Source organism: Dasypus novemcinctus, chromosome 20 (assembly GCF_030445035.2).
Source record: "Dasypus novemcinctus isolate mDasNov1 chromosome 20, mDasNov1.1.hap2, whole genome shotgun sequence".
NCBI classification, from domain to species: domain Eukaryota; kingdom Metazoa; phylum Chordata; class Mammalia; order Cingulata; family Dasypodidae; genus Dasypus; species Dasypus novemcinctus.
Window position 1 is genome coordinate 7,891,667 of NC_080692.1, and position 25,278 is coordinate 7,916,944.

Below are 25,278 nucleotides of genomic sequence, written 5' to 3' on the forward strand. Positions count from 1 at the left end.
TGTAATCTAAAGTTTCTTTTTTTATGTAACATTCATGTAATCTAAAGTTTCTTTAAAATGAATAAATATTTTAAAAACTTTTTAAATGAGCTAATGTATATAAGGTACTTAATCGTGCCTCGTACATAATCACTAATATTTATTTTGTTATTAACACTGCTATTTTCTTCCTCCTGGAATGAAAGGATCATTAAAGGATGCGTCTCAGAAACAGATGGATCTTCTCCGAAGAGAGGATCTAGGATGGATCTGCTGCAGTATCTCTGTCAGATTTATAACTAGGTCTTCATACACACGGTCCCAAAACGGGTCTGGTTCGGGCTTTAGGTGTAAAAACAAAACAGTTCCTGCCATCCAAAAGTTCTTGTAACTCTGTAAAATAGAGAATAGGTACTAAGCCCTGCCTTTCTCTCTCCCTCTCTCTCTTCTGTGTGTGTACTTACTAGTATAATTTTTTAAATTATTTTTAACTTTATTTTTAAAGTTTTAGATTACAGAAAAGTAACATCAAAAATATAGGGGAGGGACAACCAGTAAGATGGTGGCGGAGTGAGGAGCTCCTAGAATCAGCTCCTGCTACAAGGGCAGATAGTAAACACCCAGAGCTCTCTGGAGCTAGTGCAAGCACCTGCTTGGGGGCTCCAGGAGGTCAGAAGAGCATCCTGCCACAACCTTGGAGGAATGGAAGGAGGAGACTATCCATCTGCAGAAAAGACTCATAAGTAGAGGCTCCATGCCCCAGAGGCCAGTGCCCATCCTCCACTGGAGGCACAAGCTGCCTTGAGAGCTGTTCGGCAGCTGGAATTGAAAGCTCCACTTTCCAAAAAAGGGGGAGGAAGAGATGGTTGGGCACCAATTTCAGCTACTGAGGAGTAAATTCAGAGCTATAGAATAATTCTGAGATTTGAGCCTGTCGAAGCAGAAAGAGGCCGGGAGCCACCACCTTAACTCCGCGCCTGGGCACAAGGGGAAGCGGAGCGGACTGAAAATCCCAGTGCTGGTGGGGACCGGCTTCTTTCCGTCCAGGTCAGGTTGCAGCTCTAGCCTAGGGCCCAGTGCCACCTCCAGCAGGGAGGAAGCTGGAGGAACCTGCACCAGCCTCTCTGGGAAATTACTGGCCAAGCTGCGGAGTCCGGTGATTGTTCTACTCTGGGAGCACAGGTGCCCCAGGAGCTATACCCTGGCTGGAATTGGAAGCTCCATTTGCCAAAAACAGGAGGAAGAGATGGTTGGCCACTGACTTCAGCTACTGACTGGTGAATTAGGCTGGCTAAACTATAACCCTAAGAACAGCTGAAGTTTGAACATGTCTAGGTCAGAAAGAGGCCGGTAGCCGCCATTTTGACTCTGCCCCCAGCCTGAAAGAAAGCCTGGCTGACTGAAAATCACAGTGACGGTAGAAACCAATTCTTTCACCCAGATCGGCCTGCAGCCCTATACTAGGCTTCCACCACACCTCTGGCACGGAAGAGGCTGACAGGCCCTGCACCAGCCTACTCAGGTAACTGCAGGTAACTTTGGCTGCACAGACTGAATAATAAGAAGTCTACCGGGGCAACAGGAGTCATCTTGGACCTGCACTGCATAGATTGCTGCCCACACCTGAAGCTCCACTCCTACCCCAGACAGGGGAGAAAGGGGCATGAAGCTTCATCAGTCTCCTGGGCAAATACAGTCTAGGCCTGCACGACTTGGATTATTCCACACAGCTGTGACTCTGCCCCTACCCCTGGCAAAGGAGAAAGTTGGGAGAAGCTTCATTGGTCCCTAGGGCAAGGATGGCAGCTTGAGCCTCCAAAGCTTATAGCACCAACTATATCCTTGGCTCCTACTGCACAAACAGCAAGGGAGAAAGGGCAGGAAGCCCTAAACTAAAAAGCAAAACTATACCCAGAATAAATATGCTAGTAAGCCGATGCCAAGACACCAACAAAAAATTACAATCCACCACCAGGAAACAGGAAGGTTTGGTCCAGTTAAAGGAACAAGAGAAGCCTCCAGATGACATAAAGGAGTTGAGACAAGTAATCATAGATGTTCAAACATATCTCCTTAACAAATTCAATGAGATGGCTAAAGAGATTAAGGATATTAAGAAGACAGTGGGGGAAGCGGATTTGTCTCAACTGATAGGGCATCCATCTACCAGATAGGAGGTCCGGGGTTCAAACCCAGGGCCTCCTGACCCATGTGGTGAGCTGGCCCACGCGCAATGGTGATGCACAGAAGGAGTGCCGTGCCACGCAGGGGTGTCCCCCACATAGGGGAGCCCCACATGCAAGGAGTGCGTCCTGCAAGAAAACCCACCCTGCACGAAAAAAAAAAAAAAGCACATCCTGCCCAGGAGTGGCATCGCACACATGGAGAGTTGACATAGCTAGATGATGCAACAAAAAGAGACACAGATTCCCGGTGCCACTGATAAGGATAGAAGTGGTCACAGAAGAACACACAGCAAATGGACACAGAGAGCAGACAATGGGGCAGGGGGAAGGGGAGTGAAATAAATCTTTAAAAAAAAGACATTGGATGAGCACAAAGAAGAATTTGAAAGCATACATAGAAAAAGAGCAGATCTTATGGGAATGAAATGTGCAATAAATGAAATTTTTAAAAAACATTGGAATCATAGCAGATTCGAGGAAGCAAGAGAAAGGACTGGTGAGCTTGAACAAATGGCCTCTGAAAGTGACCATACAAAAGAATAAAGAATGGAAAAAATTGAACTAAATGACAGCAAAAGATGTGCAAACATATATGTCATGGGTGCCCCAGAAGGAGAAGAGAAGGGAAAGGGCAGAAGGAATATTTGAAGAAACAATGGTAGAAAATTTCCCACCCTGTTGAAGGACACAGATATCCATGTCCAAGAAGCACAACATACCACCATCTGAAAAAATCCAAATAGAACAACTCTGAGACACATACTTATCAGAATGTCAAGTGCCAAAGACAAAGAGAGAATTCTGAGAGCAACAAGAGAAAAGCAATGCATAACGTATAAGGAATAACCAATAAGATTAAGTGCTGATTTCTCACCAGACACCTTGGAGATAAGAAGGGAGTGGTACAATATACTTAAGATACTATAAAAGGGGGAAGGAGACTTGGCCCAATGGATAGGGCATCCACCTACCACATGGGAGGTCCGTGGTTCAAACCCCAGGCCTCCTTGACCCATGTGGAGCTGGCCCATGTGCAGTGCTGATGCACGCAAGTAGTGCCGTGCCATGCTGGGGTGTCTCCTGCACAGGGGAGTCCCACACGCAAGGAGTGTGCCCCGTAAGGAGAGCTGCCCAGTGCAAAAGAAAGTGCAGCCTGCCCAGGAATGGTGCCACCCACAAGGAGCACTGACACAACAAGATGATGCAACAAAAAGAAACACAGATTCCCAGTGCCGCTGATAAGGATAGAAGCGGTCACAGAAGAGCACACAGCGAATGGACACAGAGAGCAGACAACTGGAGGGGCAGGGGAAGGGGAGAGAAATAAATTTTTAAAAAAGATACTACAAGAGAAAAACTTCCAGCCAAGAATCTTATATCCAGCAAGACTGTCTTTCAAAAATGAGGGTGAGTTTAGAATATTCACAGATAAACAGAAACTGAGAGAATTTCTAAGCAAGAGACCAGATTTTCAGGAAAAACTAAAGTGTGTGCTAGAGCCTGAAAAGACAGGAGAGAGAAGCCTGCCTGGAAGAGAGTCTAGAAATGAAGATTATATCAATATAAGTAACTAAAAGTGTCAAAAGAGTGGTGAAAATAAAATATGACAGATAAAACTCAAATAGGAATAAACTTAACCAACAATATAAAGCACTTGTATTCAGAAAACTACAACTCAATGTTAAAACAAATCAAAAAAGGCCTAAACAACTGGAAAAACATTCCATGCTCATGGACTAGAAGACTAAATATCATTAAGATATCGACTCTACTCAAATATATAGAAAGATTCAATGCAATCCCGATAAAAAGTCCACCAGCATTTTTTTTTAATTGAAAACACAATTATCAAATTTATTTGGAAGGGTAAGGGGTCCTTAATACTCAATAACATCTTAAAAAGGAAACACAAACTCTCATCTCCAGACTTCAGATCATATTACTTAGCTATATAGTGGTAAAAACAGCATGGTACTAGCATAAAGACAGACACATAGACCAATGGAACCAAATGAATGGTTCAGAAACAGACCCTCACGTGTATGGTCAAGTGATTTTTGACTAGCCCGTCAAACCCACATAGCTCGGGCAGAACAGTCCATTCAACAAATGGTGCTGGAAGAACTGGATATCCATAGCCAAAAGAAGGAAAGAGGACCCCTATCTCAGGCCTTATCCAAAAATTAACTCAAAATGGACCAAAGACCTAAAAATAAAAGCAAGAACCATAAAGCTTCTAGAAGAAATTATAGGAAAATATCTTCAAGACCTGGTGGTAGGTGGTGGATTCTTAAAGGAGATAAGAGGGGGACTGAGATGGACCACTGATGTTTAATGTATGTAGAAGTTTTAATTAGCTTTACTGTAAAAGTGTGGAAATGTATAGAGTGGATGGTAACAATAGTGAGTAACAGCTAGTTTATAAATGGGGATGTGGCTGAAAATGGTAGTCTAGGGATGTAAATGCCAATTGACAGAATGCTAGAGAATAATCTAGGAACTGAATAGCACAGTAAACCAAGACATGAATGAGAATTGTGGTTGATAGTCAGATGCAACAGTGTCCTTTGACAGCTAGAGCAAATGCACATCATGAGTGCAGGGTGTTGGGAATTTGGAGAAGCATGGGAAAATACAACTGGAGTGACCTATGGACTGTGGTTGGCAGTTATATAAAATTCTTGCATCTATGCCAAAGATGTACTGTGTTGATAATGGGGCAGTACGGAAAATGTGTGCCAAATGTACACCAGGGACATGGTAACAATCAGATGATATTACTTTATCTGTAACAAATGTTCCACCACTGTGTGTTGTGTTGATAGAGGGGTATTGTTTGTAAATTCTGCACATGTGCATGATTGTTTTATAAGTTTACAACTTCTGTCATAAAAAATAAATTTAAATAACAATGTGGGTTGGGGGGAAATATATAAAATGCAAGATAAGGACTATAATTAGTAGTAAGATTTTGACAATATTCTTTCATAATTTGTAACAAACATCTCATGACAATGCAAGGTGTTAGTGGAGGGTTGGTATATGGGACCCCTGTATGAAGTTATGCATGTTTGCCTTGTAAATTCACAACTTTTACTATACACTTACTGTTTATGTATGTTCATATATAAATGATATAAAGATAATAATAATAACAGGATGGGCTGGGGGAAAAGTACCTTGGTTAGTAGTAATATTTTGACAAGGTTCTTTAATCATTAGTTAAAAATGTTTAAAAACAATGTAAGGTATTGGTAGTAGGGTGAGGTACAAGGTATGATGTTATATGTTTGTTTTGTAAGTCCACAACTATTACTATATACTTATTGTTTATGTATGTTTATGTATGAGTAAAATACTTAGATAAATTTTTTTTAATTAAAAAAAAAAAAAATACAGGGGATGTTGCTCAAGCAGTTGAGCACCCACTTCCCACATGGGACATCTCAGGTTTGGTTCTTGGTGCCTCCTAAAGAAAAACAAAAGAGCTGACAATGAGTAAAAAGAACGAGCAAAAAACAATGAGCAAATGAGTAACATATATACATCATATATATATATTGTATTTCCACACACCCTATCCACCCCTCACAATTTTCCTCTTAATAATGTCTTAAATTGGTGTGGCACATTTGTTACAATTGATAAACAAATACTGAAGCATTGCTGCTGACCATGATCTATAGTTTATATTATGGTTTACACTTTGTACCATATAATTTTATAGGCTTTTGACAAAATGTATAATGGCCTGTATCTATCATTGCAAAATCATGCAGAACAATTCCAGTGCTTTAAAAATGCCCCAAGTTATACCAATTCTTCCTTCCCCCTCCCCTCAGGACCTCTGGTAACCACTGTCTTTAAACCAATGTTACAAGTTCTTCCATTACTATAAATAAGTTTATTTTGGCCCATAGTTGCATTGCCCTCTATGTTTGTTCATTCCTCAATCTTGAGGATTTCAGGATGGTGATACCCACTCTGCTTTAAATTGAGAAAGGACTTCCTGAATTTCTCTTAAATCCACCAGTTTCACAGATTAAAACCAGTTGACTTTGATTCTTTACCTCTTATTTCAACCAGATCACTCACCCTAATTTATTAGGTGGACATACCCTTTTTGACTAAGGTCTTGAGTACTCCAAGACTGAATATCCTAAAGACAACCTAATATTGTACCAACTGTGCTGATCTCTGGTTTCTTACCAGATGGTCCCTCTTGCACCTCCTAAGTTCCATTCCTTTCTTATTTCCTTGGATTTAAAGATCACTCAGACTTCAAAAGGGACAATAACTCAGCAACAGTGTTGCTGACTCCTGATCCCAAAGCTGACCCCAAAACACCAAAGGGGCAGCCAGTGAAACTCACTGCTGAGTGAACAAGAAGCTTCTCTAGGAACCGCGTGCCTGACCCAGCACTGTCAGCCCATCCCGTGTTACATACCAATGTCACTACAGTATAAGGAAGACCGTCCTCTATCTGCGGGAGTGGTGTAACCCAGCTGGTTATTGACAATCAGATGGACACTCCCGCCAATTCTGAAATGCGGGAGATTCGAGAGCGTAAAGGTTTCAGGAACAATCCCTTGACCACAGAAAGAAGCATCACCGTGGACCTAAGCCGTGGGGAAAAAAGAAAAGGAACATAAAGAACAAAGAAATTACGTTTTCAGATCAGAATGAATGGTTTTAAAAAAGAAGAGAAGTGAAACATGCACCTTCTGGATCCTCCCCACCCTAAAAATCGGCTGGCTATAGGACTTTCCAGACTGGTTAGGCTGCTCTCCAAAGCAGCTGTCAAGAAACTAAATCAGCCCTTTACGTCTTGCAGCCACTCTCAGCTGACCTGTTCCTTCTATTCCATCAACACCTAACCTCATTATCCAAGCAAACCTTCTAATGTAAGCAGCAGCATCAGAAAAGGAGAGGCTGTTGGAGGTGCGCAGAGAAACGCAGCTCTGGTAAAGTTTTCAGGAAAACAGTCTGCAGGACATAAGGAAGAGGGCAGGAGCCTTGAACTCTTCCTTCTACCCAATCCTCTCGGCCCCTGGCTGGGTCTACTGGGTGCACTGTGAACTCAGGAGAGAATGACGGGACAGGAACAACCAGGAGGTGTGGGAGAAAGGTGTACCACACACAGGTGAAAGGAGGGTTGAGATAAAAATAAAACAGTAATGACTATGAGAGACTGTCTCAAGGGCGCTATTCTAGGCCATTCGACATTTGCTAGATCATAATATCATTACAAAACCTGGTAGGCAGAAGACGGTGGAGAGGGAGGAAAAAATAAAACAAAAAGAAAATGAGTGATCTGTAGTGCTTAGAAGAAGAAAATAGGAGCTCTTCTGACTGCATGCAAAAGGCCATTATCATAAACCACCAAGACCCTTAACTAAAAAAAAAAAAAAAAAGGATATGTCCTAACGTATGGCAACCATGGTTGCCTTTAGTTAACAAAGAATGAAGAATGGTTTTTTAAATCCCACTTAAAATGTCCATTTTAAAAAGGGCCATTTCTTTTTCTTTAAAGTAGAGCACTTTGGCTAAGAAATGAAGCACTTCTTTCACTAAGGGACATTTCCAGCCCACCCCTCCGATGCTAGGCTCTGTGGATCTGACAGACGTTTTGGAATCTTTTTACCTGGTAATAACACACCCTTACATAAGGGTAGGACTCTATTGCCCACAGAGCTTCACACATTACCTCAACTAATCCACTCCATAACTGGGCAAAGGAGCCATATTTTCACAGACGAGGTAACAAAGGTTCAGAGAGAAGATCCATGCCACATGGCTTGGAGTGGACTCTGGCCCTTCTGATGCCTTAGTTAACCACTTTTTTTATTTAACCATCAAATGTTCCCACCCCTTCAAATATTTGAGTGCCTTCTCCTGCATCAAGCACCTTATATATACATGTTCCCGCTTAATCCTTAGAGGACTATGAGAGACGTAAAATATTTCCATTTTACTTCTGAGGCTCAGAGAGCCTAAGGATCAGGGCTAAGCTCACTGAGGTAGAAGGCAGCAGACCCAAGATTTGAACTTAGGTCTGCCTGGCTCGAGTCCATGTTTTTTTTTTTTTTAAGGAGGTGCTGGGGATTGAACCCAGGACCTCGTACGTGAGAAACCGGCACTCAACCAGCCTCCATGTCCTTCTGACACCATGCACTACATTGAAAAGTCCTACACTCAGACCTCGCAGGCTCCAGGAGCTCCTGACATCTGAAGGCTCCTTGCCCAGTTGGTCTACTTGCTGAGGAGATTTCTTGTGGAGTAAGGATGCAAAAGGAGATCAGAAAAGAAAGGAAGAGTGAAATTCTCCTCTTCTGTCCCTTTTCAAAAATGTTATAGTAGAGGAATTGCTCGTTTCATCTGGGAAGAACATAACATCTGTTCACAACGTGACTATTATTTAACGGCCTTAGGATTCTTGGCTCTAAAGCATGCATGTCATCTACTATTATTTTCCTTCTGGAGTCAAAAGAAAAACCACAGGAAGTGGGTGTGGCTCGAGCAGTTGGGCACCCACCTACCACATGGGAGGTCCGGGGTTGGGTTCCCAGTGCCTCCTAAAGTAGACGAACAAGACAATGAGCCAACGTAGTAAGCTGGCAAACAAGATGATGCAACAAGATGATGCAATGAGGAGATACAATGAAAGACACAACAAGCAGAGAGCAGAGGTGGCTCAAGTGATTGGGCACCTCTCTCCCACATGAGAGGTCCTGGGTTTGGTTCCCTGTGCCTCCTAAAAAAAAAAAAAAAAGACCAGCAGACAACAAACAGACACAGAGAGCAGATAGCAAGAGCAAACATGGGGCGGGGGAAAAAAAGAAATCTTTAAAAAAAGAGAGAGACAGATACCACTACACCATGCCCAGGGAGCTTTGCGGGAGTGAGGGTCCATAAACATGTGAATTCTGGGTAAGGTGAAAGCTAGCCAACCAAACACAGCTGGGTGTTTGTGACACAGACACAGATCACAACTGAAATATTTTCTTTCTCCAGGTCCAGGGCCAAGAGAAATGAGAGAGGGTCAGAAAAAGAAGTATCAGAAATCTCACCCACCTGGATTTTATAGGCTCCAAATATAGAGTTCCTATAAGAAATTAGAATTGTACACTTGAGCAAAGCAAGACGTACAAAGACACAGCAGGGCAAAATATATTTTGAACACAGTAGACGAAGGAGGACAATCAGGTTCTCATCTCTTTAAAAGAAAATGTCATTTTCATCAATCTTAAGATCTGCTTTATGTCCCCAGTAACAGCGAATGATTAAAGTATTTTAGAATATCCTAAATTAGGTCACATTAAAGGTAAAGAGAATGTCTTTAGACCTAAATTTCTATTTAGAAATACCTCGAAAATCAAATTCAATTCTACCTGGTCTAATTTTTTTTTTTTTTTTTTTAAGTTTCTGGCCCATGAAAAAAAGACCAGGAATAGGATAATGTGGTTATGCTTGTATACTTAGTGAAACATTCTATTACCTTTCAGATTTATCTATTTCTCTTTTGAAAACTCAGGCACTGATCTCCGGGATTAATTATCCCCCAGTTGTGGATGTTTCTTGTATAAATGAATACTTGAAGAAGAAAATGTGACCCACAGCCCAAACCTCTACAAGATGTTTGCCGGATTCCCAAAGATTGGGGGAGAGGGAAAGAAGCCACACTACTTAATCTGTACTGTATTCCTTAATCCCGAAGACCTTCATTTTAAGACAAATAATCAAACAAAATTAATAAATCTACAGTAGGAGGCCTCATTAGAAATACGGATACCATGTGGTTTCCCAGTGGGTGGTACCTGCAGGGACGGAATGACATCTGCCATCTAACAAGCAGCCAATCGATCGATACCCCCCCCCCCCCCCCGCAGTTAACTAAAGGAAAAGCACAGACCCCAGGCTGAAGGCAGGCACCCGTGGACTTCATCCGGGCTATGCATTTTTAGGATGACCCCCGAGTCTCCTTTTCCCAAAAGCTCCGGTCAGGTCCACCTTGAAGGTCGGCGGTCTCCCTTCCGTCCTCCCCACCCTGGCATGCATTCTCCCGGGCTTTCCCAGCCCCTGGCCTCACGCCCTGGCGCGAGAGGTACCTGCAAGCAAATGACTCTGTCTCCAGGCCGAGCCGCGCTCTCGGAGGAGTAGTCCCCCTCCCGCCGCGACTGCTGCCGGGCGCGCGTCTTCCCGACAGCCACCGGGCTCACGGCCTCGAGGTGGGAGGGGTTGGGCAGCAGCGTCACGTGGAGCGGGCGGTGCGCGCCGAAGTCCAAGTCCACGGACGCCGTCAGGTGAGACAGCACGTCGCCCGTGGCCGAGGCGTCGTCTGGAAATTCGCTGAGGCCTCGCATTTTACGGAACATCAGCTTGACGAGGGGACGTAAGAGGAAAGCGTTCTTTTATAACGGTGGAGACTGGGGAGAAGGCCCTTAGTTTAAATCATACCATTAAAAAAGAAACTTCGTGCGCATGCATTCATGACTACTCTACGCCTCCAGTATTTAAAGAGAGACATAGATTTCTAACCGCTCGATTGCTTGGAACTAGTTGGAGACCCTCTGAATCAAATGAAGCGCCAACACCTCAAGAGGGATTCCACATGACGCAAATGTGATTCTCTTGCAATGAGAAAAATCGTTTCTTAAAAATCTGTCAGGACACGTTTTCTGAAAGAACTTTGCATTCATCTTTTCAAAGGCAGAGAAAAAATAATAGAACTTAATCCCATTTGGACAGAATGTGACGTATACTACTTAGCTCAAGTCAGATACAAAGAACTACACTGTTCAATTCTCCAAGGACTTTCTGTTAAACTCTGACCTAATTTTCACATTCTTCTATGATATCGGTGTTATTACCACATTTTGCAGATAATAAACAAATAAGACAAGTTACGGAAACTGTTAAATGTCTTCAGGTAGTAAGTAACCAAGCTGGATCGCAGACCAAAGTATTTATCAAAAATAACACGATTCTAAATCATCCAAATTGCTGGAATGACCCCAAAACGTATCTAGTTTGCAACAGCTTCTTACTGACCTGTCTACAAATAGGAACATACATGTTCATACAATGTGGGTATATACGTGTTTTTCACAAACATAAAAATGTGTGATCATCTCTGCATCTTTGCTTAAGTCTGGGATATTTTAGAATACAATTTTTGGTTTAAGCATTTTTTCACATATTTAAGCACACACCTCTGTCGGTCTGCCTTTTTACTCTGCCATGGTCTACCTTATCTAAGATACTTGTCTTAAAAAAACTAATTATTAACCTCTTCATCTCAATGGAATTTGTTTATTCTAGGTATCTCGTATGAGCGAGATCACACAATATTTAACTTTTTGTGCCTGGTTTATTTCATTCAACAAGATGTCTTCAAGGGTCATCCATACTATCACAGGTGTCAGAACTTCATTCCTTTTTATGGCTGAATGACTTTCCACTGTGTGTGTATACCACTTTTTGTTTATCCATTCATCTCTTGATGAGTTATCCTCTGATTATTAAAAAAATTGAGGTAATAGGATATTAGTGGCAAAGCTTGACCCCTAGACATGACAGTACCTATATTTTCTAGTGGTCTTTAGGTTAACACTTCCTTCTATTTGCTCCCTCTGTCCAACTTTGATGTGCCCTTTAACATCCTTTTCATCTCCTGGCCAAGACCACTAGTGAAGCTCCCTACACATAGTGGCCGCAGCTTTACTCAACGCCAGGTTGTCTGATGTTCCCTGACAAAATCTTCAGTCTTTTGAGAAACTTACAAAGCAGTTAAGGTTGGACTGAGCAGGAATACCAAGATTCAATTACTTATAACAGCAATCCCTTTGATAATCTCTTGAGATAATAATGTATTATTAGTTTTATAATTCCTTAACCATAAACTCTGCAAATATATGGACCAAAGACTTCTTGGAAGGGAAAACTGCATAAAATTTCATAGGTCCTTGTGTTCATTTCAGCAATTTTTATAAAAAAGAAAAGCGTGCTTCAGAGAACAAAATTTATCTAGTCGCATAACCTTTAGCTTTCCTTAGAGAAGGAAGAATCCATGTAAGAATATATAGAAAATCCACTTAAATACCAGTTCCATCCAGCAGTATTAGGTTCTAAGAATTAGCTAACTATACCCTAGACCAACTGCTCATATGCTCAGTTGGCTTCCTAAGAAAGAAGTATTTTTGTTATTTTTACTCTGTAACTGTCAATTGTACATTGCCAGTAAGAAACCTGGAAAGCACCTTACCTCTGGAGGGAACTGCAGCAGGCCTGTCAATAAATTAAGCCTCCCTCTGTGGGGCATCCCAACAATAACATCGGTTACCCCACTACAGGCTGACATTTTCAGCAACTCATGGAAAAAGGCCATCATGCTTTCAGCGCCTTCACATCCATATCGCTTCACTGTGGCAAACTTGGTGGCCAAAAAGTGGTCAAACTCCTGTGGAACATCACGTCAGACGCATTAGTTACAGGAGAGACAATTCCTGGGGAGGAAGCAGACAGGTCTTTGTGGAATGGAAGATGACGGCACGCTACTTCAAGTGACTCCACTACATCTGCCACAGACAGGCATGAGGGAGGCACAGCACAGGAGGGAAGCTTTGCTGATGATACCGGACAACAACGGGTAACAAGAAGAGACTGAGAGGTGGAATAAAACTTACCGCAAGAGGAACTCCCTGGAAAGTGCGTGCTTCTGGAAGAGGGGCCAGGCTTTACATTCCTGCTGCCTTTCCCAGTTATTCGATTTTAGTATGGGACTCTACAGAAGTATTTAATCAAGGCTGTAAACTACATAACTTAGGAATAGGTTTGTCATCTTAGTGTGCCAGAGTCCTGATCATAGCCCTGACTGAAATTTAACTCCACTAACTGTTACAGAGAGCCTCTTCCAAGAAGAGTCTTTTTTTTTAAATTTTTTAATTTCTCTACCCTTCCCCCCCATTATCTGCTCTCTATGTCCATTAGCTGTGTGTTCTTCTGTGTCCGCCTGCATTATCAGGTGGCACTGGGAAACTGCATCTCTTTTTTGTCGCATCATCTTGCTGTGTCAGCTCTTGGTGTGTGCGGTGCCACTCCTGGGAAGGCTGCGCTTTTTTCACATGGGGCGCCTCTCCTTGCAGGGCGCGCACCTTGCACGTGGGGCTCCCCTATGCGGGGGACACCCCTGCGTGACACAGCACTCCTCACACGTATCAGCACTGCGCGTGGGCCAGCTCCACACGGATCAAAAGTCCCTGGGGATCAAACCCTGGAGCTTCCCGCAAGCATAGTCCTTTTGATCACTTCAGGCAATAAAAAGAGAAGTAAGCTCTTAAGGATCAGTAAGCGTTTATAGCATAAATAGATAAATACATTAAAAGTATTTTGACTCTAAGGAGAAACAAGAGCTCAGCTGTTTGATGATTGACTTTTTTCTACTTAGAACAGATGGCAGTGGTAAGTATATTCTATGACCTGCTGTATTAAGGGAAGGGGAGGGAGGTAAGTTCAGAGAGTTAATGCCTTAATTACCTCTCTTCTATTTAAATATCTTTGTAGGAAATGAGCTGACCTATTCCCTCAATATTAGAAGCTACTTTTATACCTGAGACTCCAGCATCAATTTTGACAGATGTTTCTGCTCTTCGATGGTAAATGTCTCCTTTTTCAGCTCCTCAAACCTCCTGGCAAACCAGTCTTTCTCCTCCTGGCTCTGTAGCTGGGATGTTTCAATAGAAATCTGCCCACAGTAGATGTGGTCGAGATAGGCTACTACCTCCTCAAGAGAGGCCTCATCCTTCCCCAGGTTCAATAATTCTAGGAAATGGAACCAAAAAATAGAATAATGAAAGAATAATCAACCATGTAGAGAACTAATTATAGAGCATACTGAGACAATTACTTCAATGCAGAATATTCCGTTCCTAACAACTTGGGTCACTGTCAATGTTTACTTAGATTTCAAGGCAAAACTAAAAATACGGCCAAAGGCCATTGTGGTGGTTTGGAGCTGTACATACGCCAGAAAAAAACATGTTATTAAACTTAATCCATTCCTGTGAGGATGAACAGGACCGTTTATATAAACAGGACCTCGTGATTAGGCTACTTCAGGTAAGGGGTGGCCCACCTCAATCAGGGGGTTCTTAATCCTATTCCTAGAGTCCCTTCTAAGTCCCTTCAGACAAAGACAAAGCCACAGGGAACAAGAGGCTGAAATTCAGTGGAACCCAGGAGAGAACTGAGAGACCGCCATGTGCACCGCCACGTGACAGAGGCGCGAAGGACGCCAGCAGCCAGCCTCCGACAGCCACGGTCTCTGGGAAGAACGCACCGCCTTGATGACACCTTGACACTTCATCTTAGTCTCCAAACCGTGAGCCAATAAATCCCTGTTGTTTAATCCACCCCGCTGCATGCTCCTTGCAGCTGAGAAAGCTAAAACAGTTATGAAGTTGTAAAAATAGGAGGGGGAAAACATTTCTTCACAGGACAGGGCTTTGTGTCATTTTGATTTTCCAGTAATTTCAAACTGAAATTGGAAACCTCCATTTCAGTGGCTTTATAGGTACAAACCATATGTCCTACATTTATCTGAAACAGCTATCTACCAAAATATTTGTCTTTGTATTTATAAAGCAATTTATAATGCTTAACAGTTGATGTTTTTTCGGAGGTACTGGGGCTTGAACCCAGGACCTCGTACATGGGAAGCAGGAGCTGAACCACTAAGCTACATCTGCTCCCCAAGGACAGTTGATCTTAATGTGAATTTAAACATGAATTAATATTAATAGCAAAGCAACATGTTAAAGTAAAAGGAAATCTCACTTGAACCTCAGTTAAAGAAAAGGAAAATTTTCATGTGTCATTATGTTAGCACCAAACCACTCACCTAATTCTACAACATGGGTCTAACAAACCAACATTTACTTTCTATTGCATTTGGTTTCTTACAATAAACTTTAGATCTGTGATATTTATTGATTATTAAACTTGTAAAAACCACTTTGGGTTTCTTGTGCATTTTTGTGGTTCTTTGGTGTTTTTTTGCCATTTTTATTAGCTACATGTATTTCAGATATCCTGAACCCATGCCTTTAAAAAGGGGGTACAGAGATATGCAGTTATAGGAATAAACATAGAGAACATTGTTCATCCAATAAGCAAGTCTGGAGAATCTATTACATGCCAGGAGCTGGGTTAGCATGGAGTATACAAACATGACTGAGAAATTATCTCTTCCTTTAAGGGAGCCTTAACAGGGGAATAAAGCTTTATAAACAAATAGTGTTACTACTACTCTGGAGGTAACTCTTATGCAGGTCTCGGCCAGTTATCACAACCTGCCAAGTATGCAAAGCCTCAAATAACATGTTCCTCAAAACCCCAAGGACATCTGGACTGTAAAAAAGGAGGGGAGAGGGAAGCAGATGTGGCTCAAGCAACTGGGCTCCTGTCTACCATATAGGAGGTCCAGGGTTTGATACCTAGGGCCTCCTAGTGAAGGCAAGCTGGCCCATGTGGTGAGCTGGTCCAACAGAGTGCTACCCCACGCAGGAGTGCTGGCTCACGCAGAGAGCTGGTGCAGTAAGATGACGCAACAAAAAGAGACACAAAGGAGAGACATTAAAAGATGCAGCAGATCAGGGAGCTGAGGTTGTACAAGAGAATGATCGCCTCTTTCCCACTCTGGAAGGTCCCAGGATTGGTTCCCACAGTCGCCTAATGAGAAGACAAGCAGACACAGAAGAACACACAGTGAATGGACACAGAGAGCAGACAATAGGGGAGGGGGAGAGAGAGGAAGGGGGAACAGTAAGAAAAATAAATAAATCTTTAAAAACAAAAAAGGAGGGGAGAGTGGGTGTAGCTCAGTGGTTTAAGCAACTGCTTCCCATGTACAAGGTCCTGGGTTTGATCCCTGGTACCTCATTTTTGTACCTTTTTTATTTTTTTAAGACAATGGTTTCAAAAATATAATGCTATTATAGTGAAAAAGAAAAAAAAACAAAAACCACCACATAGATTGGTGGTTTTTCCCAGTAAGAATATATTTTCCATTAATAAATTCATGTTTTAGTCAAATGCTAAATGGAGGGTTTGAGAATATTCCTAGGGTGGCCTTCCTCTGATATCAGGTTAAGCTTTTTATTTGTTTTGGTAAATGTTTTGTTTTGAGAGTTGCCACATAGTACATGAGCTTAGATGAGGGAGTGCTATACTCTACCTTGGCGATCTTGGGGTAGCTCTGTTGCAAAGAACAGGGGTTGCTTGCTGGATCCTTAAAAATGAATACAAGTACTCCCAATTGATTGGGTAGGAATGGGAAGATATTCCAGATACAGGAACCAATGCATGAAAAGTTATGAATGTGGGAAGCAAATGTGGCTCAAGTGATTGAGCTCCCATCTACCACATGGGAGGTCCTGGGTTTGGTTCCCAGAGCCTGCTGAAGACGAGCAAGACAGCAAGCTGGCACAAACAGCTGGCATGATGAGCTGATGCAACAAGGAAACACAAAGAGGAAACATAATGAGAGAGGAAGCAAAGCAGGGAGCAAAGATGGCTCAAGTGATTGAGCACCTCTCTCCCACATGGGAGGTCCCAGGTTCAGTTCCCGGTGCCCCTTAAGAAAAGAGGAGCAGACAGAGAGAGCACGCAGCAAAGGGACACAGAGAGCAGACAGCAACTCCAAAACAACAGGAGGAGAATAAATAAAATAAGTCTTTAAAAAAAGAAGTTATGAATCTATTAGTGGATACAACAAGACCAGGACCTGTAAGTAGTTCAGTAAGAGCAGGGCATTACAAAGGTATAACAGGCATGATGTCAAAGCAGTAAGTTTTGACCGTGTCCTCAAGGGCCATTTAAATTATTCTAGAACATGTGAGCTTTGTCCCAGAGATACTGGGGAGTCACTGAAGTTTTGTAATGATCATCAGATTGCCATCTTCAAAGTCTACCTGTAATAGTCTTGTGGAGGTGGACAGAAGGGGTAAAAAAGGGCATTGAAACTTGAGGCAGGAAAAGCATAGACATGGGAGCAGACATAGCTAGTGGTTGAGCACCTGCTTCCCATGTACAAGGTCCTGGGTTGAATTCCTGGTAGCTCCTAAAAAAAATTATATACACACACACACACATATATGTGTATACACACATATATGCAGAAGCTCGGCAGAGAAATAATGAATTGAACTAAGGCAAGTTTGAGGAGGGCATATATTTGAGAAATATTTAGGAGATCGAATTGATGGGGCTCAGTGAAGAACTGAATATTGGAAAGGAGAGGCAGAAGGTAAGGAGAGGGAGAAGGTAAGGTCAACTCGCAGGTTTCTGACTTAATACGTGATGGTACTATAAACAAAAGAGAGAGTGTAAGCAGCAGAGGAAGTCTTTAGATAATTCTAGGGGAGGCTGTTATCTTTGGGCTACAAATGCCAATGAGATATACGTATGGAGAAACGGCCGGTATGTAGATATACATGTGGCTGAGAGGGCTCAGTAGAGAGATGGGGAGGAAACTGCCATAGGAATCATCAGAATATATGTGGTGTGAACACCACGGGCAGATGACATCATCTAATGTAAGAGGGGTGGTCTAACTCTAAGGGATAAAAACTGGAAAAAAGCAATGTCTCAACAATAGAGGAAAGGGACCCACAAAGAGATGAAAAGGAAAGTCTAAAAGGAGGCAGGAAGGGGAAGCAGATGTGGTTCAAGGAACTGAGCTCCCGCCTACCAAATGGGAGGTTCCGAGTGCCTCCTGGAGAAGAAGCTCAAGCAGCACGTTGGTGTGACAAGATGACACAACAAGGATACACAAAGTGGAAACACCATTAGAAGATAAAAAAATGGGGAGCCACTCTCCCACGTGAGGTCCTAGGTTCAGTACCCAACACCTCCTAAAGAGAAGACAAACATACACAAAGAGCACACAGCAAATGGACACAGAAAGCAGACAGCGACCACAAATAATGGAGGGGGGGGTAAAAATCTTTAAAAAATAAAAAATAAAAGGCAGGAGGTAGATGGAAAGATTAGTGTTATAGAATCCAAAAGAATGTCCAAACTCCTCTCTAAAGCAACTGGGGATTATGTAGTATGTGTCTTGGGGGGAGGGGGCTGGGGGGGGGCAGTAAAGAGTGCTAAGAGATCAAAGGAAACTGTACTTGATGAAGATGAACTTGGACTAGTCCAAATCACCTAATTCAATAAGACAGCAGGGCATACAGGCAATTTAAAAAGAAAATGAAAAAAAAATCAGTAAGTATAGTTAGCAATGGGATTTAGTATATTCTTATAGTTTGATTGGACTTGACAGTTAAGTGGACATTGGAGAAGTTTGCAAAAGCAATTTCAGTGGAACAGTGGAGGCAAAGGGCAGATTGAAGTGAGTAGAATTGGAAATTTGAGGTAAGGAAGTAGGAACAATTATCAAAGGCTATTTGAGAAACTTGGCTGGGAAAAAAAGGGAAGATATAAGAGTAGTTTAAAAGAAGGTATGGCAATTTGAAGCTTTCATGGACCCTAGAAAATCCTGTTCTTAAAGCTAATCCATTCCTGTGCATGTAAACCTGTTGTAAGTAGGACCTTCTGATTAAATCACTTCAGCTAAAGGCCTTTGATTAGATCGTGTGATCCAGGGAGGGACTTAATCCTCTTACTGAAGTCCTTTATAAACAAAGGAATAACAGTCACAGACACAGAAAAAAGCCACAGAGACAGAGAGAAGCCTCTAGAAGTTAAAACCAATGAAAACAGGAGAGAGAAAAGCCGCAGACAGAGCGGCCCGAAGCAGAACTAGCAGAACTGGAGCAGAGGGGCAAGAGGAGCAGGTGCTGCCCTGGTGCCTGCCATATGCCACACGGGCCACAGCTGCAGCCCGGGGAAGAGTCCTGATGATGCCTTCCATGGCCTCAGAACTGAAGCTCTTAACCTCACAAATTCCCACTGTAAAAGCCAACCCATTTCTGTTCTATTTCTCCCAAAAGCTTTTACCAAACTAAAACATAAAGGGAGAAAGATGGAGGAAGGATTTTAAAAGGAGAAGGGGAAGTGATGTGTCTCAAGCAGTTGAGCGCCTGCTTCCCACATGGGAGGTCCCAGATTTGGTCTCCAGTGCCTCCTGAAAACAAAACCAGGAAAAAAAAAATGAGAAAACCAACTCAGGGGAGCTGATGTGGCTCAGTGGTTGAGTGTCAGCTTCCCACATACGAGGTATCAGGTTCAATCCCCAGCCCTCAGTGCCTGAAAACAAAACAAAACAAAAAGTAGAACCTTAACTTATTTTTATGCTGAAAGGAAGGAGCCCATGGAGAAGAATAAATTGAAGATTTGGAAAGAAAGGAAGTAATCCATGGAATGAAATCTGAGAGGAGAAGGGAGTGATATCCATAGGTAGCTAGAGAGAATATCCAGAAGAGAACTAAGAGACACCTCTTCCTCAAGGACGGTGGGAGAGTTAGGGTTGGGTTTAGAATTAGAAAGTTTGAAGGCGAGGGAGCGAAAGCAGTTCCCATCTAACTTTCTCAGTGAAGTAGGAGGGTAAGCCATCTGTTGAGGGTGAGGGTGGAAGGAATAGGAATTATTTAAAAATATATCTTAAAGGGAGACAATCAAGGATGAGTCAAAGATTGCTGGATGGTATAAAGATAAAAGGATAGAATAAAATTATGGATCTGAAGTGGAACCATGATTGCGTGATTCTGACCTGCTAAATTCAGCAGAACCCCCAAAAAAGTCATATGATTATACTGAAATTTAGTCGGGATTTTGTAGCACAAGTGTGGCAGAAGAAGGCAAAAAAGTTGAGGGTGGTAATGAAATTGGTTGAAACAAGAGGGGCTAACATTGGGAAGCAAGGGAGGTGAAGCCAGAAAGGAATTAACTGGGAAAAAAATGGCAAGACTAAAGAGCCCGAGGTCAGACTGAGCTCAAAGCTCCATGGTAGCGGATGTGGTAGAGTAAAACAGCTGGAAGGATGGATGGATGGATCCTGGAATTAAGACTTCCGAGGCAGAGCAGATAGAGTGCAGCGTAGGTGATGGTCTTGGACTAAAGAAAGCCCAAAATGGTAGACTATGCTGCTAATGGGTGGTTGACATGGATAGTCAAATCTCCTAGGTAATGGCAGAGGTTGTCCTAGAGAGGAAGGTTGTGAGCCAGACACCAAAGTTGTCCATGGAGAATGACCTGGAGGCCAGCAGTTGACTCCAGCAAGGCTGGAAGATGGTAGAGCCATATAGCACGAGTTACACAAGAGGAGAAATCTCTCCCAGAGGGTGAAAAGAAGTAGCCACACCGGGCTTCCCACATCCTCCTCCCTGAATATTTGAAATTCATTAGAGAGAGAAAACTGGTAAGCTTCCACATGAGAGCTTCAAGGAACAGGGAACTATAGGAAGAAGTCAGATTATAGGTAAGACAAACACTGATGGAAGTTACCTGAATAAACTGAGACTAGGAGGGGGTTGCAAGGGAATGGCGTTCAGTAGAGATGACAGTGGTGGGAAGATGAAGTGAAGGAGAATCAGGTGAAAAGATCAGAGATGTAATATTTTGGGCAGTAACTGAGGCAACAGCATACACACACAAAAAAACAAAACACCTTATTTCCAGTTGTCTTCTGGCATTAAGTCAATATATAGAAACTTCAAACTGTGCATTCAATTGCTTTTGACAAGAAGACATATGTAAACAACTCATACTCAACACAGAGCATTTTATAAATTATATCTTCACATACATTCTAATTTTGGCACTGTTTTCTTTTTCCAGATTGAATATTCCAAAAACGGCCTCCACTGTATTTCCCACCCCACACGTTCTTCCAGAACCTTGGCCACTCCCTCACCAGGAGCGGTTTCCAAATCCCCTGCCCTTGAACCCAGGTGGCCTTTGTGCTGCTCTGACTAGTGGGGTTTGGTAGGAGTGACATGACGGGACTCCCAAGGAGAGCTGTATACAGTTTCTGCCCAGCTCTCCCCCTAGGGACACCCTCCTTTGGAGCCCTGTCATGCTGGAGAGACCACACGGAGAGAACACACAGAGTTAGGAAGATGTGCCAAGAGCCGAGTTCCAGCCCAAGCTGCTTGTGTCTTCCAGTCCAGGACCCAGGCGCGCTGGTGAGGGGCCACGGGAGGGACCCGACAGAGGGCCACCAGCTGAGCCAAGTGCACCTGCAGAACTGCAGGGAGTAACACACTGACTGCTATGGTTCTTGAAGCCAGTCAGTTTCTGTCTGCAACAGAGAACCAGGACATCACTAACTGATAACTATCAGCAGAATTCCAAATCTCCAAGCTTAACTTAGAAAAATGAGGGAAGCAGATGTGGCTCAAGCGACTGGGCTCCCATCTACCATACGGGGGGGTCCCGCGTTCGGTTCCTAGGGCCTCCTGGTGAAGGCGAGCTGGCCCACGCAGTGAGCTGACGCAATAAAAAAGAGACACAGAGGAAAGACAACGAGAGACACAACACACCAGGAAGCTGAGGTAGCACAAGAGATTGAGCACCTCTCCCCCACGTCGGAAGGTCCCAGGATCAGTTCCCGGTGTTTCCTACAGAAAAGACAAGAAGACAAGCAGACACAGAGAGCAGACAGAGAGTGCAAGTGGCGGGGCAGGGGGATAAGTGAATAAAATAAATCTTAAAAAAAAAATGACATGAGGCAGGACCCCAAGATCAGGACTGGGGATCCAAGCCCAACTCTTCTTGAAGTTCCGCAGCTGGGAAAAGTAGAAAGTCACGAGAGAGAGTGCAGGCTTGGAAAGCCGTTAGGCCTGGGTTGCCACCCCACGTCTGCCTGTTTCTAGCACAAAGTTGCTTACATTCATGGCATCTTTGCTTCCCCATTTGCAAAATAAAGAAGACGAGAGCTCCTTTTGGGGGTGGTTGAGTGAACGTGCATAATACACGTCCAGTGTCTGCATACCCCAGGAGCAGCGGAAGCAGGCCCCGGAAACGTACTCCCTGGGGTGCCCGCCACCCCAAAAGCCTCAGCCCCCGGGGGCGCACACCTTCTCCCCCTCCGACCCCCCGCTCCCCACGGCCGTTAACAAGCGTCACCTGTGGTGTTGAAAGGTCCCCGAAGGGTCTGCACAACAGCCTGGATTTCTGGCACATCCTCCAGCAGGGCTTGTCCAGCGAAGAGGGGGTTGATTTTGGCAGCCTTGTGACCGTGTTCGCAGTAGACAGTCACCAACCTGGCAAGACCATGGTCCACTAATTCAGGGGAGAGAAAACCACACACACAGGTTAGAAGACACCCAGGGGCTGCAGACAGCTTTTCAAAGGCTTTGCAGCCTGAGCTGTTTCAACACTTCGCGCCCACCCAGCACATCGGCCAGTGGTTTTCAGGATTAAAGATGATCAGAATCCAGGTACACACTTATATCCTTAAGTTCATCTCATGATAGCTAAAGTCACTGATTTTTTTTTTTATTTAAAACTAAATAGGATTATGAGCGTACATTTGTAAAAAAAAAAAAAAAATTAAACAGCTGTGCACATGGATAAGTGTTAGAAAAAGGAATACCTTAAATTGAAAATCACTGATTATGAGTAAGTACAGCCCTCTCTTATTCCCTGGTTATTTGAAATAATTTTATATCTTATATCTTACCTAAAAAAGAAAATCAAGTTTACTTCCAGTTGAGCCCTGAATCCCGTTAGAGTTCTAGCCAAAACCTACTCTCCAGTTCTTCAGACTTGCCAAGGACAACTTAATAAAATGGTGGTGGTGGACAAGCCCCGTCCCCAAACAACAGGGAGAGTCCGTGAAGGCAGCAGAACGGCTCCTTCCACCGGCCCCATCCAAGGTAGTTGGGGCAGACATGGTCCTCGGCTCCTCTAGATTGAGGCATGAACAAACATAGCAAAGGGAGGGGGAACCATGGACTGATGTAGACTTGTTGTTGTAGGTATTATCATGTGGTAATGAAAGAACTTGCGGCATTATAAAGGCAGTGGGGAAGCAGATGTGGCTCAAGCAGTTGGGTGTCCACCTACTACATGAGAGGTCCCGGGTTTGGTTCCCGGTGCCTCCTAAAAAGAAGACGTGCACATGACGAACAGACACAGAGAGGAGACAATGGGGTGCAAACAATGGGGGGCGGGGGGGATAAATAAATAAAATAAATCTTTAAAAATGATAAGAAATATATAGTGTTCACCAGAGGTGGGGGGGCGGAGAATGGGTGAATAGGGTATTTTTAGGGCATTGGAATTGTATGATACTGCAATGATGGATACAGGCCATTATACATTGCAAAAGCCTATAAAACTGTACAGTGCAAAGTGTAAACCATCAGCTATAGACCTTGATTAGTGCTTCAGTTTGGTTCATTAATTTTAACAATGTACCACACTAACATAAGATGTGAATCATAGGAGAAAATGTATATGGCAGGGGGTAAAATGGGAATCCCTTATACTAAATAAAGTGTTTATAAACATAAAAGCAAAGTCACATTATTTGTATTTATACCTATGGTCAGATTATAAACTACCTATGAGAAAAGATTTACTTGGCTTTTTAAAAATGACAATTATAGTTTAAACAACTCCAGAATGAATGATTTATTTTTAGATACTGTGTTTCTCTTCCTGCTGGTCCCCAACAGTAGTTCTAAAATGAAAACCATGGTTTATATATATATATTTTTTTGATCATGAAGATTTTTTATGAAAGTATATTACATTTTTGTCCTAATAATGAGATTTTCATTAGGGTAATGTGGTATAAAAACCTACTTGGTCAATATTACACAGTTTATATTTTAAAACTGCACCTTATGGGAAGAGGATGTGGCTCAACTGATAAGAGCATCCCCTACCATATGGAGGGTCCAGGGTTCAATACCCAGGGCCTCCTGACCTGTGTGGAGCTGGCCCATGCACAGCTGCCGCGCAAGGAGTACCATGCCACACGGGGGTGTCCCTGCGTAGGGGTGCCCCACACGCAATCAGTGTGCCCCGCAAGGAGCGCCGCCCCGTGTGAAAAAAGTGCAGCCCGCCCAGGAGTAGCACTGCACACACAGAGAAGTGACACAGCAAGATGACACAACAAAAAAGAGACGCAGTTTCCCAGTGTCACTGGATAATGCAAGCGGATGCAGCAGAACACACAGCAAATGGACACAGAGAGCAGACAACAGGGACAGTGGGGAAAGGGAGAAAAATTAATTTTTAAAAAATATTTTTAAAAATTTAAAAACTGCACCTTATATAATTTAAGATTAATTACATTAAAACAACCCAACAGTTTTAAGATCTGAACTCAGTAGAGTTAAAAATATGAAAGTTTATTTTATACAGGAAACATTTATAACAAAGATCATTTATTTACTGATTATAACAGAATTATCTTTTTTCTTATTTCAATTATAAGAGGAAGATTCATTTTTAAATTTTAGGGTTTACAGAGTTTTAGAATAAAATAGAGTGTAGCATGTTTAGAGTAAGATGCTATAATGCATAAGGATTGGGCAGAATCCAGCTATATCTTCTACTGCGCATATTTTTAAAAGATGTAACCTGGATGAGGTCAGCTGTATTTTTTACCAAATTTCAATGATGGTAATTGCGTGGTGTGGCCCTTTTAAAAATGGCAGCACTATGCTTGAATCAAAGTCTGCTGAAATTGTGTCATCCTGAGGACAGGTGACAGGTAACAGTACCTTTTTTGAGGAATTAGAGTCTGAGGGCACGGTGTGAACCTGGACTATTTTGGTAGAGGAACTCAAGCCAATTACATTTATGCCTGCTTTGGTGTCCCTGCTATAGCCTAAGGAGGTATATGGAGGCCAGCCTGTTACAGCTATGCTACAACTGAACCGTGCAGGAAGTGAGCCCCAGTCATTTATTACAGTTCAAGTATTCAAGCAGTTCTTGCCAGTCTAAGAGACCTTCAGCTTCAGAGGTTCTGAAACGATGGCCTACATTTGTAAAAGACGTTCATTCAGCAAAGGGCTCCTCTCCCCGTTGTTTCAGCTACTGAAAGCCCACTTTGTGCGGTGGAGGCAGAGCTTCCCCCATTCAGACTTCGCGATTGTCTTCTTCAGTAGTAAAGTACTGCGGCTGTTACCCATATGCCTGATCACAA

At 42.9% G+C, this 25,278-nt stretch overlaps 1 protein-coding gene across 1 annotated transcript in view; it reads right to left on the reverse strand.

The window, feature by feature from the left end:
* Positions 1–25,278, reverse strand: part of DHTKD1 (dehydrogenase E1 and transketolase domain containing 1) — a 72,896-nt gene that overhangs the window by 30,848 nt on the left and 16,770 nt on the right. The window contains exons 2-6 of the mRNA XM_058282407.2: positions 22,242–22,397; positions 13,774–13,985; positions 12,430–12,624; positions 10,274–10,543; positions 6,613–6,784 (exon numbers count right to left, since the gene is read on the reverse strand). Coding sequence (XP_058138390.1) covers positions 6,613–6,784; positions 10,274–10,543; positions 12,430–12,624; positions 13,774–13,985; positions 22,242–22,397 — 1,005 coding nt within the window. The remainder of the gene's footprint in view (positions 1–6,612; positions 6,785–10,273; positions 10,544–12,429; positions 12,625–13,773; positions 13,986–22,241; positions 22,398–25,278) is intronic.